The sequence below is a fragment of the Salmo salar genome, chromosome 09 (genome assembly GCF_965601325.2).
Source record: "Salmo salar chromosome 09, fSalSal1, whole genome shotgun sequence".
Classification (NCBI taxonomy): Eukaryota; Metazoa; Chordata; class Actinopteri; order Salmoniformes; family Salmonidae; genus Salmo; species Salmo salar.
Genome location: NC_138299.1, coordinates 120,118,174 through 120,136,270, shown reverse-complemented (window position 1 = coordinate 120,136,270; position 18,097 = coordinate 120,118,174). Strand labels below are relative to the sequence as shown.

Sequence of the window (18,097 nt, the reverse complement as noted above, 5' to 3'; positions counted from 1 at the left end):
AGGTTGAGACTGAGTCTGCGTCTCTCACATGGCTAGGCAGACCATTCCATAAAAATTGAGCTCTATAGAAGAAAGCCCTACCTCCAGCTGTTTGCTTAGAAATTCTAGGGACAATTAGGAGGGCTGCGTCTTGTGACCGTAGCGTACGTGTAGGTATGTACGGGAAGACCAAATCGGAAAGATAGGTAGGAGCAAGCCCATGTAATGCTTTGTAGGTTAGCAGTAAAACCTTGAAATCAGCCCTTGCCTTAACAGGAAGCTAGTGTAGGGAGGCTAGCACTGGAGTAATATGATAAAATTTTGGGGTTCTAGTCAGGATTCTAGCAGCCGTATTTAGCACTAACTGAAGTTTATTTAGTGCTTTATCCGGGTAGCCGGAAAGTAGAGCATTGTAGTAGTCCAGCCTAGAAGTAACAAAAGCATGGATTCATTTTTCTGCGTCATTTTTGGACAGAAAGTTTCAGATTTTTGCAATGTTACGTAGATGGAAAAAAGCTGTCCTTGAACCAGTCTTGATATGTTCTTCAAAAGAGAGATCAGGGTCCAGAGTAACGCCGAGGTCCTTCACAGTTTTATTTGAGACGACTGTACAACCATCCAGATTAATTGTCAGATTCAACAGAAGATCTCTTTGTTTCTTGGGACCTAGAACAAGCATCTCTGTTTTGTCCGAGTTTAAAAGTAGAAAGTTTGCAGCCATCCACTTCTTTATGTCTGAAACACAGGCTTCTAGCGAGGGCAATTTTGGGGCTTCACCATGTTTCATTGAAATGTACAGCTGTGTGTCGTCCGCATAGCAGTGAAATTTAACATTATGTTTTCGAATGACATCCCCAAGAGGTAAAATATATAGTGAAAACAATAGTGGTCCTAAAACGGAACCTTGAGGAACACCGAAATGTACAATTGATTTGTCAGAGGACAAACCATTCACAGAGACAAAATGATATCTTTCCGACAGATAAGATCTAAACCAGGCCAGAACTTGTCCATGTAGACCAATTTGGGTTTCCAATCTCTCCAAAAGAATGTGGTGATCGATGGTATCAAAAGCGGCACTAAGATCTAGGAGCACGAGGACCGATGCAGAGCCTCGGTCTGACGTCATTAAAAGGTCATTTACCACCTTCACAAGTGCAGTCTCAGTGCTATGATGGGGTCTAAAACCAGACTGAAGCGTTTCGTATACATTGTTTGTCTTCAGGAAGGCAGTGAGTTGCTGTGCAACAGCTTTTTCTAAAATTTTTGAGAGGAATGGAAGATTCGATATAGGCCGATAGTTTTTTATAATTTCTGGGTCAAGATTCGTCTTTTTCAAGAGAGGCTTTATTACTGCCACTTTTAGTGAGCTTGGTACACATTCGGTGGATAGAGAGCCGTTTATTATGTTCAACATAGGAGGGCCAAGCACAGGAAGCAGCTCTTTCAGTAGTTTAGTTGGAATAGGGTCCAGTATGCAGCTTGAGGGTTTGGAGGCCATGATTATTTTCATCATTGTGTCAAGAGATATAGTACTAAAACACTTTAGTATCTCCCTTGATCCTAGGTCCTGGCAGAGTTGTGCAGACTCAGGACAATAGAGCTTTGGAGGAATACCCAGATTTAAAGAGGAGTCCGTAATTTGCTTTCTAATGATCATGATCTTTTCCTCAAAGAAGTTCATAAATTTATTACTGCCGTCATTGGCAGCAGAGAACTGGAAGGAGAGTCGGCCAAAGGAGGAATTGGCTTTGGGGGTGACCAGAGAGATATACCTGCTGGAGCGCGTGCTACAGGTGGGTGCTGCTATGGTGACCAGTGAGCGGAGATAAGGGGGGACTTTACCTAGCAGGGTCTTGTAGATGACCTGGAGCCAGTGGGTTTGGCGATGATTATGAAGCGAAGGCCAGCCAACGAGAGCGTACAGGTCGCAGTGGTGGGTAGTATATGGGGCTTTGGTGACAAAACGGATGGCACTGTGATAGACTGCATCCAGTTTGTTGAGTAGGGTATTGGAGGCTATTTTGTAAATGACATCGCCAAAGTCGAGGATCGGTAGGATAGTCAGTTTTACGAGGGTATGTTTGGCAGCATGAGTGAAGGATGCTTTGTTGCGAAATAGGAAGCCAATTCTTGATTTAACTTTGGATTGGAGATGTTTGATGTGAGTCTGGAAGGAGAGTTTACAGTCTAACCAGACACCTAGGTATTTGTAGTTGTCCACATATTCTAAGTCAGAACCGTCCAGAGTAGTGATGCTGGACAGGCGAGCAGGTGCAGGCAGCGATCGGTTGAAGAGCATGCACTTAGTTTTACTTGTATTTAGGAGCAGTTGGAGGCCACGGAAGGAGAGTTGTATGGCATTTAAGCTCGTCTGGAGGGTTGTTAACACAGTGTCCAAAGAAGGGCCAGAAGTATACAGAATGGTGTCGTCTGCATAGAGGTGGATCAGAGACTCACCAGCAGCAAGAGCGACATCATTGATGTATACAGAGAAAAGAGTTGGCCCAAGAATTGAATCCTGTGGCACACCCAACATGGGACTGTTGGTTTCAACCTAAATCCCTTCAGGGATGTGTGTGGCTGCGGCTGTATTGTATTGAAAGGGAAGGTTTAGTGACACCATCAGTAATATAGAGGTCCAGAGTGTAATGGGTGGGCATTGCAGAGGACATGTCCCTGAAGTGGGAATTGAGAGAGTTCGTTGGAGTTCTCAACAATTCCTTTCATAGCCATCCACACAGGGCATACACTGGATGACTCAACGTTGAATTGACGTCTGTGCCCAGTGGGATGTCATCTATGTGACAGATGGAGACTGTGATCAGGTTTTGTTCATGTGTGTTAATCAGTAACTCTGTTTGGATGACACTTCATGTCCCTGATCAATCACCTCAGGTGTCCGCTGTGTCAAAGCAAATCACATTTTTTATTGGTCACATACACATGGTTAGCAGATGTTATTGCGAGTGTAGCGAAATGCTTATAAAAAAAATATATATATATATTTTTTTTAACACAGAAAAAAACTAAATATTGCACAGTTTCCTAAGGACTTGAAGCAAAGCTGTCATCTCTATCGGCGCCATCTTGCACTTATAGGTCATATGTGTGTGTGTGTGTGTGTGTGTGCGTGCGAAGGAGGAAAGTTATAGGTCTGTGTGTTTTTGTGTCAGTGTGTGACAGTGAGTGTGTGTATCATTCTGGTCCACACTCACCCCTGTGCCCTTCATCGGTCGTCATTATATGGCGTGTGTGTGTGAGTTCACCTGATATGCCCCTGTACTCCAGCACAGCACCTGTGTGCTGCCAGCTCCACCCAGCCGACAAGCCTTGCATGAGGCAATCAAGAAGGGCTCATAGGAGCAGGAGCCTGTTGATCCTGTTTCTGTAATGTGAGGCAACTTTTGACTGGTACTGTACAGTACAAGTACACCCCCTGGACAGGACGCTAGTCTATCACATGGCCTTACCCCCCATCTGTCTCTTTAAAGTAACTGTCCAGGGTTTGCATATTTCTATGACATATGACCTATAAGTGAAATAGTTTTCCTTCCACAAAATGGTAGTTAAAACAATTTTACTGCAGTTGTCACACAATGTTTTTTTGGTAGTCTTAAACAAATCTACTTTGAAACAAAAGTATACACCTTAAAAAAAGGCTTAAAAAAAGAAGACACCTGTACCAGGCAAGATAAAGAGTTGAAATGTATCACACTTTGAGTTTGCATCCCAATAATACACTTTATGTACATCACAGAAGACTGACATATATATATATATTTTTACTTTTGACATAGAAACACCAGATTTTTTTGAAATAATGTTTATTAATTATGACAAATATTAATAACATTCCGCCCATGAGGCCACTGGAGTTCGATTTGGTAATTTGACAGCAGGACTATCTATGTATGTTAAAAAGCTTAAAAAGCAGCTTTTCTGTGTTGGATGGTGTGGGCTTACCCCAACAACAGAATGAGGTGGGCGTATACCGGTCATTAATAATATTCAAGTGAGTAGACCGCTGATTGGCCAGCTGATCCTCCTCAGAAGTTTGACATCATGAGGAAATAGCAAGCTTTTTTGAAATGGTCTGTTTGAGATACAAGTTTGAGGCAGGGTTTTTGAAGTGTTTTTTTTTTCTCTACAAATTATGCTTTGGCAACATAAGAGTATAGGACAGGTCAACAACATTATTTGAGAATAAGTTAACAGAAGATAAACATTGTGCCAATAAAGTAATGAGTTTAATTAGTTCCATCCGGATTAAAGACACTACCCACTGGGCAGACACTGGTTGAATCAACGTTGTTTCTATGTCTTCTCAATTACATGACTTTCAACTAACAGTGGAATATTCGTTGAATTGACATCTGTGCCAAGTGGGTGGAAGCATTCCTCACTTTACCGGATTAAATTCTGACTTGTCTTTCTTTGAATATAGACTACACATACTGTATAAGACATTAGTCAACTTTCAGATATGTGTATCCTCTTAGTGTTGATAAGACAGCAAGGACATGGAGTAGTAGAGGTAACTGGATATGACCATGAAACCAAAGCCCAGAGACAACACAGTATATCCCTGAAGTAGAAGCAGTCTACCACATATGGTTCTTTTTCATGCTCTCTCCCTAGTCAACGCGCCCTGCCAAATTATTCGAGTCGATCATGTATTCTGCATACCACAACAAATGGCCTGCCAAGCCCTGAAGCCTTGTTCTGTCTGTCTGTCTCACTCTTCCTTTCCCTCTTCATATGTTTTTTTTTTGTTGTTTACGCTTGTAGTTGTCTCTAATTTGAGCGAACATGTGAAACAGCTGTAAAGTTTACTTGTAGGGAAAACTCTCTGTTTCTCCACGACCAGCTCAATACCAACAACTCTAGCACATGTTTCGGAGCAGCCCTGTCGCTGAGGCTGTCAGTGGGTGGCTGTTGCAGTTGCTATACCGAAGAGGCCTAAAGATAACCCTGGTTCGTGTTCAGTAGGGAGAAAACGTTTGGAAACTGTGTGAAACGGGGACGTGCTACCAAAAACTACTCAAATAAGAAACAACCATTTTCATTTTCTGTTGCAGAACATTTCAAAACATTTTTGCTATGGTGCGTCCTACTTAACACGCCCCTGTATTACCCCTGGTTTGTAGTAGTGTGTTGAGGTGGTGTGCAGGAAGAGGTTTGGTGTGTTCTGGAAGCCATTAGTCACAGAGAATCCTAACGAGAGTCTACATGTCAGGGCTTGTGAAGTGGCTACAGTGACAGATCGTGCTGTCTCTGTGATGTAACATTAAACCATCACATGCTACCTGCCTCTCTCACATGCCAACAGTTTTAATAGTTAAAGACATGCAAAGACATGTACCTGCTAGGTAATCACAGTAATCACAGAGTGACAGTCAGTAAACCCTGTGGTGTAGATTTCTCTCTTTAGACAGAGGAAGGGACTCTGGAGAAAGGTCTAGTATTCCTCTGTGACCCCACAAATATTCTGCTATTTCTGCTATTTCCTGCCAGGTTTCTTCTGGTCTAATTTGGGCACAAAACTGGAGAAAGCATTTTCAATCACAAAACAAATATGAGCGTTTTTATTGGGCAAGCTTCCTCCGTGTGTTCCATTAGTTTTTTCTCCCGTTTTCCCCTCTGCTGGTGTGTCCTGGTCACCCCTGTTCTGTTCTTGTCCCTTCCGTTCTCCGTCTGTTGGTCCTTAGTCCCACCATGTATAGCTGGAGAAGATGGACTATATGATCTCTGCCCCATTTCCCTCATCCTCTGTAACTCAGCCGCACTTCCTTCCTTCTGAATGTGATTTGTGCCTCCTCGTTCTCCAATTATCGTCGTCCTGTGAGTGAAGGGGTCTCTCAGGAAAACGATAGACAGCAGTTCTTAGGAAGTTGCTCTGATCATTAGATCTGAAAAAAAACGCCCTGAGAAGATCCAACGGTAAACGCCTACCCAGCCTATTGCTGAAACCTTCTATTGACATTGCCACATGGCTATGTGTGCTTACAGCCTATCCAGTCGTCTTCTTTCGCCGTCTAAAAGTGACGACCACAGCACAGTGACACAGTGGCTACAGTTTCACTTCCTCTTTAATGTGGCCTCTATTAGCAGGTTCTGGGCTGGCTGGTACACAGCAAATGCAGCACTTTTCAGTCTCTATTTGTCTGTTTTATGGGTCAGACAGTGTTTGTGCTGTATATCGAGCCACATGCTGCTTCACGTGAACAGTCTTTTTTTTTTTTTTTTTTTTTACAACACCTGCCCTCAGTTCCCCTTAGTGGTAACGAAAGAGGACTTGGAACCGGAACAGAAGATTTCTGGCTTTCTGAAGGGGAGAGTGCAAGGAGAGGAGAGAGGGTTGAGCTTGTGAGGGAAGATCATGATAATGGCAACAATGAAAAACAGCAGATGATAAGAGAGGATGGAGAGACTTGTGAGGAGGGGAGAGATGGGGAATGAAACAGAGTGAGAGAGGGGGATTAGGGGAGAAGAAAGAGAGAGGGAACTGAAAGACGAGGACTACAATTAGAGGGGTTCGTCTGAGTGGGTGGAAAGATGTCAAAGCCAAGCTGCCACAACACTCCTAACTCACTGAGTGTGATCTCACGTCTGTGTGCGTGTGTGCGTGTGTGCGTGTGAGAGCAGATGCGTGCATACATGTTCTCAGGGCTAGGAAAACAAGACTTAAGTAGTTGTTTTTAAAACATTGTGGTGGGAGAAAACATGGGTGTGTATAAAGTCAGTGAAAGTGTCATATTTCCTGGCAAACATCTGTCCTTTGTTACTTCAGTAGGCATCTGTTAGAAAGACTGCGTAACAATGATTAACATACAAGAATAATTATCAGATAATTATCAACAATACGCAGATAGTTGCCAAGAAAAGCACAGGATGACAATGGAGCTCGATTGCTGGGGTGAGTCATCACCATTTGAGGAGGAGCTGAAGGAGAACGCTCTCCCTCCCTCTCCCTCAATCTGCCCCCCTCTCTCTCTCTCTCTTTCTGAAGTTGCCCTCTGACAGAGGAGATATCGACCTTGTGTTAGCTCTGGTCTGCGATGCCCAGTATCTCTTATCGTTGCCAGGCTCGGTATGAGTTATGAACAGACCACAGGCACTGATGGGCTGTTTCTACTGGCGCCTGCCTGATCAACATTGTGCTTGCCTCTAGAACTGATGCCCCCTCCTCAGAGCATAATACTCTTTCCAGTAAGGGTACATTAGAGGCTTTATACAACTGCTTGAACAGGTCACCCATGTATCGTGTAGTTGGATACTTAGATAAAAGCTTTGTTTCCTTGCCGGTGCATACACAGCAGGTCCAGTCACCGCCTGGGGATTGAACCTTCCGGGTAAATAACTCTCCTATTGTTACCAGTCAATACACAGAAGCCTGCTGAGCACGTGTACAGTCTTAATGGCTGCATTGAAGTCTCTCTGTAGGCTTTTTTTGGCCTTTCTTAACACACACACACACACACACTCACGCACACACACACACACACACACCCACACACACACACACACACACACACACACACACACACACACACACACACACACACACACAATGATTCCCCAGACAGATGACAAACGGATTGTGTAGACTGGAAGATATTGACAGACCGAGTGATTCCACAGATAGAATTCCCACGCGCATGCAGACGGCACACGCACATTGTCTGAGAGCTAGACATTCAGACGTTTTTTTCTCCATAATGGTTTGGCTGTGGGGAATAAGGTTAAAAAGGGTGTTGATCATACAAAGTCCAGCTACCTTCCACACACACACACACACACACACACACACACACACACATACACAATCGGGCTTCCTAGAGTAAAATATAGAAAGACCTCCATGGACCACCATAGATTAACGTTCACTGTATAGGAATGTCTCCCCTGGATGAGTCCAAGTCTCATAGTATACTATAGTATACTATGGTATAAATACTATAGTATTCACTGTAGTGTTTTTGCTGACTTTACTGTGGTATTCACATTTACTGTAGTATATTTAGGGGCGGCAGGAAGCCTAGTAGTTAGAGCGTTGGGCCAGTAACCGAAAGGTTGCTAGATCGAATCCCCGAGCTGACAAGGTAAAAGTCTGTCGTTCTGCCCCTGAACAAGGCAGTTAACCCACTGTTCCTAGGCCGCCATTGTAAATAAGAATTTGTTCTTAACTGACTTGCCTAGTTAAATAAAGGTTAAATAAATAAAATTCAGCCTGTGTTCAGAGGGTGGACTGTAATAACAGGCTGAGGGAAGGAGGAGGAAAGTGAGAGAGTCACAAAGACAATGTGGTGACTGATGGGTCTAACGAGTGAGGAAAGATGGGTATTGAACCTGGTTTTCTGGTTGTGTTAGTGCTGCGTTCGCCCACTGAGCTATTGACAGTGATGCCCTAGTGCCATGTCTTGGTCAATAACCTCTCCTACAAAACACAGGAACGTTACTTTGTGTGCTCATTCTCACAAACAACTGAAGTCATTATTGGACTGCGAACTAACACCGTATCATCAAGACTCTGTTCACAGAAAGATGTATGAAAACAGGAAGTGGTTGTTTTCATGTAGAGTTTGCATGTCATACAAAAAGTAAGAATGATGCGGTCTCTCTCCTTTCTCTCTGGGATCCACTGCTTTGCTGTCTCTGAGGTGTGCAGATGCAGAACTTTATCCTCCCATTGAAACAGGATCTGAGGGGAAGGGGAATAACAGTCCTTCAGGAGCCAAGATGGAGACTAATAGGCCGCTATGTCCATTATGGGGCCTATTTCCTGATAGCAAAGGCCATCACCAGCACCAAATGGCCTATAATGTATTCATGCCTCCCTGATCTGCCCCCACAAAGACAGACTGTACCCAGGTAGATACAACCTTAGGTGTCTGTGGGGTTGTGTGTGTGTGTGTGTGTGTGTGTGTGTGTGTGTGTGTGTGTGTGTGTGTGTGTGTGTGTGTGTGTGTGTGTGTGTGTGTGTGTGTGTGTGTGTGTGTGTGTGTGTGTGTGTGTGTGCGCGTGTGCGTGCGTTTCATTATTTTTGTATATGCCTTTACCTACTGATGGATCACCCCCCCCCCCCCCCCCCCCCCAGACTGCCCTGCTGCTGCAGCCTGTCACAGAGCCTTATAAACCACACATATTCATCAGTATGGAGCATGTTTAACCAGCGGCCGATGCCTCTCATCTATCCTGCGTTCTAAACCCACACTCCATGGCAGCGCCCGTGATTTGTGTCTCTTTTAAAGGATACCAGGTCTGCCCAGAGAGCCATATGTGGCAGGGTGGCAAGGAGAAGGTGGTAGCTGAAGCAGTGTTGTTTGTGAGATGCTTTGGCAACGCGTAACAACAAACATTATATAAAGCTTTTTTTCACAGTACACATCCAAATCACATTTCCTACGTTTTGTTTTATTTTTGATGTTTCTTTTGTTGTATATTCTTCTTTGTGCATTTCCTAGGTTTGTGCCCTGAATATATAATTGCTTGGTCTTATAACGCAGGGCTCCTTTAAAAAAAGAGACCTCAATGGGACTCCCCTCCCTAAATAAAGGTTACAACTAAATCCAAATACGAGTTGAAAATCACTAGGTCTGTGTCAGTATGTCTGATGTGTGACATCCGACCCAGACACTATAAAACTGTTTTTTAAAATTATGTATTCATCTATCACTGTTAAACAGGCTCCTAGTTTGTAACCATCATTCTTGGAGGTCTTGTAATACCAACAATGGACAGGCTGTAATATATATGTCTGGCTGTCACCAGCTCTCGAAGTCACGGCTCACTGAGTAGTCACCAGGGTCGTGCGTCTGCCCGGGTAGTAATATATGGCATTTAGCAGACACTTTTATCCTAAGTCACTTACGGTCCTGCGTGCAAATATATATATTTTTTTTACATGCGGGTGGTCCCGGGAATCAAACCTACTATCCTGGCCTAGCACCGTGCCATGCTCTACCAAATGAGCCTTTTAACTTCTCTACTGTCTTGGGAGCTGTGTGTCTGACCCTTAACCTTACTGCCGCTGTTCAGACTCAGAGAACAGCCCATATAACACACACCTCCTCTAACTCAGCCTGGGGCTACAGTAATGGCAGTAATGGTAGATTTACTTCACTATCCCTCAGCGTGCTCCATTGGATGACACATATTTCACCCCTACAGTAGGCCACCCTTTCACTGTGAATGAATAAATGACAGTGCAGCCCAGCACCAAGCCATGGGACCAACAATTGAATCAGGGAAAACATGCTGCATTTATAATTGATCCTCCACTCCCATGAATGTAATGAATTACACTAGCTGTGGTCCCATGTAGCCATCGTTAGTCCTTAAATTAGGAAGCTTTCCTGCACAGTGAGGTTTGACAGCTTTGAAGAGGAAATAAGGGTTCTCGTGAGAGGGAAGACAGGCTATGCTCTCTCTCTCTCTTTGTGTGTGTGTGTGTGTGTGTGTGTGTGTGTGTGTGTGTGTGTGGTGTGTGGTGTGTGTGTGTGTGTGGGGGGGGGGGGGGGGGGGGGGGGGGGGGGGGGGGGGGGGGGCGCGCTGTGTGCGCGTTGGTTCTTCTATCCTTGTTGGGACCTAAAATCCCCAATCCCCAAGCCTAGGTGTTAGGTTTAGGGTTAGGTCTACAATTCGGTTTAGGGTGAGTGGTTAGGTTTAGGGTCTGGGTTAGGTTATGGGTTAGTGGTTAGGTTTAGGGTCTGGGTGAGGGTATGGGTTAGTGGTGTTGTGTCTTTGGCATCATTAAAACTGAAGACATGTTTATCAAATAACTCTCTGTAATTATTATTACGCAATTAAAGTGATTAATCGTGTAACTGTAATTAACTAGAAGGTCGGGGCACCAAGGAAAATATTCAGATTACAAAGTTATAATTTTCCTAATATAACTTTCAGATATCATAATATCTGATCTTCTTTACCTCACGTCAATCTCATTCCAAACGTCGTAAATTGTTGGTTATCTGCACGAACCCAGTCTACACTCTGAGTCATCCATACATCAATTGTCTTAAAATCATTTATTTACTAAACTAAATAATTCACTGAAAGGCATACAAACAGTAGGTATCATTACAAAGAAATGGTAGAGGAATGTGCCCTAGTGGGCTAAACCGGCATGGCGGCTTGTTAAACAAAAGGGGGGTGGGGGCAGCGGAGAAGGCACAACAGAGTTGATAAATATTAACAATTGAAATGCTAACCCTTTGCACATGAACGCTCACTCATTCGGGAACAATTGCAATCAATATATATATATTTACTCTCAGTGTGTCGTCGGGATCTTTGTTGAAAAGTTCTTTCTGTTGGAGAGTTTTCCGCTCTCTCTCTCTCTCTCTCGTGGTTAGGATGGATAGTTGAGAGTGACATTCATTCATGTCGTAATAGAATGGATGTTTCGTCGGTCTTCGCGTTCAATGATACCGAATTCCTAGCTGCAGACTAGTAATTAATATCAAAGACTTGTTCTTATTCTGTATCGATAGTCTAATAGTTTAACCACGTGGTATGGTTAAAGTTCAGAAGAGGGATGCATGGTCAAACCTATTAGCCAACTCGTAATGGAGTGGAGGCCTGGTCTTAGGGAAAGAAACCCTGGGTGGGGGTTTATATACTGAACGTAGAAAAGGCTGTCATATGACGCCAGGTCCTGTCTGTGTCCCTGGGGGCGTGCCGATGACTTAGTTAAGACTCCAAAGGAAATTGGAGTTTCCTTCATTAACAGTCCAAAATCACATTGCACAATATCACAAACAGTTCTATCCTTATTCATAAATTTTATGCAGCCATTTAGATGTAAGTTTCATAGCTGAGGCTAGTATATAAACATTATTAGGATAATATGGCCATATTGTCTCTCATGAGTTTCACAAAATTGTACCAAACGGACCAGTTCGTAGCTGGATTCTTCACCGATCTTTTATACCTTCTCCAGAACATAAATGTCATTCAGTTCTCCAATTCTGTGAGGTGGAAGAATCCTTTGTTCTCTATACTGTGGCCATGAGGAGAGAATTTTCTCATTGGAATTTACGACCGCTCTCACTGAGCCTGGTGTCAGAAGTATTGAGGTCGGGGGATGGTGCATAGAAAAGGCCTGGTGCAGAGGGAGGGGGGTCAACTGTGCTCGCTATACCCAAAGAGGGCAACGTCATGACAGTGGTTAGGGCATGGGTTAGTGGTTAGGTTTAGGGTATGGGTTAGTGGTTAGGTTTAGGGTCTGGGTTAGGGTATGGGTTAGTGCTTAGGTTTAGGGTCTGGGTTAGGGTATGGGTTAGTGGTTAGGTTTAGGGTCTGGGTTAGGGTATGGGTTAGTGTTAGGTTTAGGACTAAGGGTTAGGGAAAATAGGATTTTGAATGGAAATACATTTTTGGTCCCCACAAGGATAGAAAAACAACGCGTGTGTGTGTGTGTGTGTGTGTGTGTGTGTGTGTGTGTGTGTGTGTGTGTGTGTGTGTGTGTGTGTGTGTGTGTGGTGTGTGTGTGTGTGTGTGTGTGTGTGTGTGTGTGTGTGTGTGTGTGTGTGTGTGTGTGTGTGTGTGTGTGTGTGTGTGTGTGTGTGACGAGTGACTCATCATTTTGTGCAATTTGGGGAGTCACTTCCCTCCAAAAGGCATTACTTCATTTCTACAGAAACATCAGTTCATTTTGTATTGTGTCTGTAGTTGTGGCAATATGGCAATGCAAATACAGTGTCTGCACAATGTTCTCTGCCTTTTGATCATCTCCAATGTCTGTTAGTGCATTACAGGACATCGTGTCTGTTTTGGCTAGTTAGCCCATGGTGGAGAGGAGAGAGCGCAGTGCTGTTCCTGCTCCCTCCTGGATGGGGATTTGGCACAGCTCAGGCCTGTAATGGTCCCTGGGTCGCTCCCATTCCGTCTTTTGGGTTATTACTTTTCACTCCCAGCCCTTAGCAACAGGGAAACATTTGACACTGTGACACAACAACACTCCACCAGGCCACGTAATCAATTATGAGACTGTTTGTTGAATATATCACAGGAAATAAGGGGATTGGAATGGGGCGGCTGAGATGCTTTTTAGCCAGCTGCTCTCTGTGGGCAGGATCTCTCTCTCTCTCTGTCTATTTGTCTCTCTCTGTCTGTCTGTTTGTCTCTCTCTGTCTGTCTGTTTGTCTCTCTCTGTCTGTCTGTTTGTCTCTCTGTCTGTCTGTTTGTCTCTCTGTCTGTCTGTCTGTCTGGCTCATTCCGTCCTGTCATATATACTGGCCTTTTTATACAGAGTCTTGTCCTTACTCCTCCCTCGCTCTTGTTGCCTCCCCCTTATTACTCTCTCCCCCACCCCCAGCACTCTATTTTTCTGTATCTCTCCCTACACATAAAATGTATTTAACATTTTATGTTGACCAATAAGAGTAACTACTGGGGATCCTAATAAACTGAACTCTTTCGTATTTAACTCTCCTCAGATTGCCGGTTTCGCCAATGCCATCGAGCCGGTGGGTGACGACCAGGAGAACCTGCTGGCGTTCCGTTTCCAGGCCCTCAACCCCATCGTTGACCCCTGGGTGTTCATCATCTTCCGCAAGTCTGTGTTCCGCCACCTCCGCCTGCTGCTGCGCTGCCGCTTCACGGGGGGAGCGGTGAAGAACACGGCCCACTGCACCTTCTCCTTACCCCCTGACGACCACAGGGAGTCTCCCAAGCCCTCGCCCTCCGTCTCCCCGCAGCCCAAGCTATACTCCAGCCGGCCCCTCTGATGTGAGGGGTGGGACCCGGGGCATGAAAGAGGATGGGAGTTATGTATGTATGTGGGAGAGCAGACAATGGGGGAAGGGGTTCTGGATAGAGGATTTGGAGAATTCACTTTGTTGACCACCAGTTCTTACAGGTACCTTATCCGCTGTTGACTAGAATGCATATGCGTATACTGATGCATGAGCTACATATTTCATACATGACCGTGCCGTATAAAAAGACTGCAAAGGAGTGGATAAAGTGATTGATTGTGCCTTTAAACTCACTGAAAACTTAACTCAAAGCAACTGAAATGGACAGAAACTCCTGCTTGGTACTGAATGTATGCAGGAGAGGACCACTAAGAGGGATTTATTATGGACAACCAGGGTCAAAGGTCAGGTCAAAGAGCTCTCTGTCGACGTACAGTACATACAGTGCCTTCAGAAAGTATTCATACTCCCTTGACTTATTCCACATTTTGTTGTGTTACAGCCTGAATGCAAAATGTGTTAAATCGATTTTTATTCTCACCCATCTACCCACAATACCCCATAATGACAAAGTGAAAACATGTTTTTAGAAATGTTTGCAAATGTATTGAAAATTAAATACAGAAATATTACATTTACATAAGTATTTACAACCCTGAGTCAATACATGTTAGAATCACCTTTGGCAGTGATTACAGCTGTCAGTCTTTCTGGGTAAATCTCTAAGAGCGTGCACATTATTATTAAGAAGATTATTCAAACTCTGTCAAGTTGGTTGCTGATCATAGCTAGACAGCCATTTTCAAGTCTTGACATATATTTTCAAGACGATTTTAAGTCAACTGTAACTAGGCCACTCGGGATCATTCAATGTCATCTTGGTAAGCTACTCCAGTGTACATTTGGCCTTGTGTTTTAGGTTATTGTCCTGCTGAAAGGTTCATTTGTCTCCCAGTGTCTGTTGGAAAGCAGACTGAACAAGGTTTTCCTCTAGGATTTTGCCTGTGCTTAGCTCTATTCCGTTTATTTCTATCCTAAAAACTCCCTAGTCCTTGCCAGTGACAAGCATACCCATAACATGATGCAGACATCATGCTTGAAAATATGAAGAGTGGTACTCAGTGATGTGTTGTGTTGAATTTGCCCCAAACATAACACGTTGTATTCAGGACACAAAGTTAATTTCTTTGCCATATTTTTTGCAGTTTTACTTTAGTTCCTTATTGCTAACAGGATGCATGTTTTGGAATATTTTTATTCCGTACAGGCTTCCTTCTTTTCAATCTGTCATTAAGGTTAGTATTGTGGAGTAACTACAATGTTGTTGATCCATCCTCAGTTTTCTCCTATCACAGCCATTAAACTCTGTAACTGTTTTAAAGTCAGCATTAGCCTCATGGTGAAATCCCTGATCGGTTTCCTTCCTCTCCGTCAACTGAGTTAGGAAGGACGCCTGTATCTTTGTACTGACTGGGTGTATTGATACACCATCCGAAGTGTAATTAATAACTTCACCATGCTCAAAGGGATATTTAATGTCTGCTTTTTTTTTTTACCCATCTACCAATAGGTGCCCTTCTTTGTGAGGCATTGGAAAAACCTTGTCTTTGTGGTTGAATCTGTGTTTGAAATTCACTGCTCGACTAAGGGACCTTACAATTATCTGTATGTGTGTGGTAAAAATAATGTTAAACACTATTATTGCACACAGAGTGAGTCCATGCAACTTATTATGTGACTTGTTAAGCACATGTTTACTCCTGAATATATTTAGACTTGCCATATAACAAAGCGGTTCAAAACTTATTGACTCAAGACATTTCAGCTTTTAATTTGTAAAGTTTTCAAAAATCATCATCCATTTTAAATTCAGGCTGAAACACCACAAAATGTGGAAAATGTCAAGGGGTGTGAATAGTTTCTGAAGGCGCTGTTTACAACCACCCGGTGAAACCCGAGGGAAAAAATTGCACTAGGTCTTCTGTCCAGGTATCACTGGACACCATTTCCAAACTGGGCGAGAATGTTCCTGTTAAAAGATCTACTAATCATTCCATTAGCTTACCAAAGATGGTATGGTCATGTCCACTCTTACTACCTTATGGAATTTAGATTTCCTCACTTCCTGAATTATTTCACATCTTGTAAATGTACAACACGATACATCAAAAACAGACAATATGCCCTTGTGTATGCCCACGGCAATCAGGTCATTAACTTCAAATGACATTAACAACAGTGTAGTAAATCAACATGCAGGAATGAGTAAGATGTGATTTGTTATGCTGTGTTTTATTGACAGCCTCTTTGCCCTCTTAACTCTTAGCATTTAAAATGGCTGTCTGATCTGTCACATAATTGAAGTGTGGGATGCAGCTTATGCTCTGTTTCGCTGCACTGATCCGTGTAGTCGAAAACAGAATGTAGGCCTGCGAGGTCATGTACGAGGTCACAGCAGGTCACATTCATACAGCATGATGGCCTCTTCTGTATGCATGTCCCCTGGATCTATGGTCAAGTTTTAATGAAGGCCAATCTCTTTATCTTCTTTAAGGCTGAATGGATCATGGATCCTATGCATGTGCACGTGACATGTCTTAAATCCATGTCACAATTTCCAGACCTTTGCATCCAACACTTTGTCAATACGCTGTTGTAGGTAATCAAAGCTAGGGTGTATTATAGGCTCATTGAGAGAGACCTGTGTCTATGGAGCGATTCTGTTGTACAATATATTGTATGAACATTCCTTAGTGCACTCACGCAAGATGGTACCTCTCTTTCTTATCTAGCTAATTCATTTGACCTATATTGTCACAGCAAAAATAATCCTGCAGCAACAGGATTTGAACGTTTAGTCCATAATGTTGCTTGTGCAAGTGAAAAGTGCAAGTGAAAAGTGCAATACTGTTAATATAACCGTGTCAGTGTGGGGTTTTCAGTGAATTTATGCAAATCACAAAGCTCATCTACATTTAATGCAGTGCAGTGATCAAAGTAAGATCCTACATCTGTATGAGTTTGTTTGAATGTAGTCAAAGTTAGAACCGCTGCTGTGTCGGTAGTTCTGTCGTTGAAAAAGCTCACCAAACGATGTTTGAAGTTGTTGCTTTTTTTGTCCTCTTTCTCTTCCGTCACTATGGCTGTGGTCACACAGGCAGCTCAATTCTGTTATTTCCACATCAGATATTTTTCAGAGCTAATCTGATTACTAAACAAAAGACCAGAATTGGGCTGCCTGTGTAAACTCAGATTCTGAAAGTGATTGCGTGAAGAGTGCTGGGTTTATGTTTGCTGGTGATAAGTGCTTTTTGTGTACGTTTCTATGTGTTCTCTCAGTTGTGTTGTATGTGTGGTGTTGTGTTTGTGTATGTGAGTGTGTTGTGTTTTGTGTTGTGTTGTGGTGGTTTTTTTTCCGGAGCTATGATGTGACTCGTGCCCAGTGTGTGTTCCAGTGTGGTTTCTTGCACTAGAGAATATACAGTATCAGATATGTTCTTCAGTATTTGGATCAATTGTAACAAATGTTTAAGTGAATACATGTTACAGACGTGTTATGTATAGGTTGCTGTACATGTTCCTATGTAAAAATATTCAAATGCCAAATAAAGATTGAAAGTATATGGTGTGAGTACCTTTCCACATGTACAGTTGAAGTCGGAAGTTTACATACACCTTAGCCAAATACATTTAAACTCAGTTTTTCATTATTTCTGACATTTAATCCAAGTAAAGATTCCCTGTTTTAGGTCAGTTAGGATCACCACATTATTTTAAGAATGTGAAATGTCAGAATAATATTAGAGAGAATGATTTATTTCAGCTTTGTATGCCATTTAGCAGACATGTTTATCCAAATCAACTTACATTATAGGTGGTCCCAGGAATTGAACCCACTGTCTTGGCATTGCAAGCACCATGCTTTACCAACTGGGCTACAGAGGATCAGAAGGATGTAATGATGGTTTGCTCTAGTTTTGGAACAGCAGCCTGGTCTGTTGTACAGAGAAGAAGCCCATCACTCTGGTTATCTGTGATTCACCAGAGGTTTGACAGTGATGAATCTTTATCTGAAGCAGAGCACTAATGAACAGCAGTCCTGGCCCTCACTGAGGTTGTAATTAAAAGTGTTCATTGATTAACCAGATGGAAATAGAATGGATGAACAGAACAGGGAATGATGAACTGAGATGAACCAGACTAATACATACAGTTGAAGTCAGAAATTTACATACACCTTAGCCAAATACATTTAACTTGGGTCAAACGTTTCAGGTAGCCTTCCACAAGCTTCCCACAATAAGTTGGGTGAATTTTGGCCCATTCCTCCTGACAGAGCTGGTGTAACTGAGTCAGGTTTGTAGGCCTCCTTGCTCGCACACCCTTTTTCAGTTCTGCCCACACATTTTCTA

At 43.1% G+C, this 18,097-nt stretch overlaps 1 protein-coding gene across 1 annotated transcript in view; it reads left to right on the top strand.

Moving 5' to 3' along the window:
- Positions 1-17,306, top strand: part of LOC106612377 (prostaglandin I2 receptor) — a 51,901-nt gene extending 34,595 nt beyond the window's left edge. Inside the window, exon 2 of the mRNA XM_014213457.3 lies at positions 13,425-17,306. Within this exon, the coding sequence (XP_014068932.1) occupies positions 13,425-13,715 (291 nt within the window). The 3' untranslated portion in view covers positions 13,716-17,306. The remainder of the gene's footprint in view (positions 1-13,424) is intronic.
- The last annotated feature ends 791 nt before the right edge of the window (positions 17,307-18,097 follow it).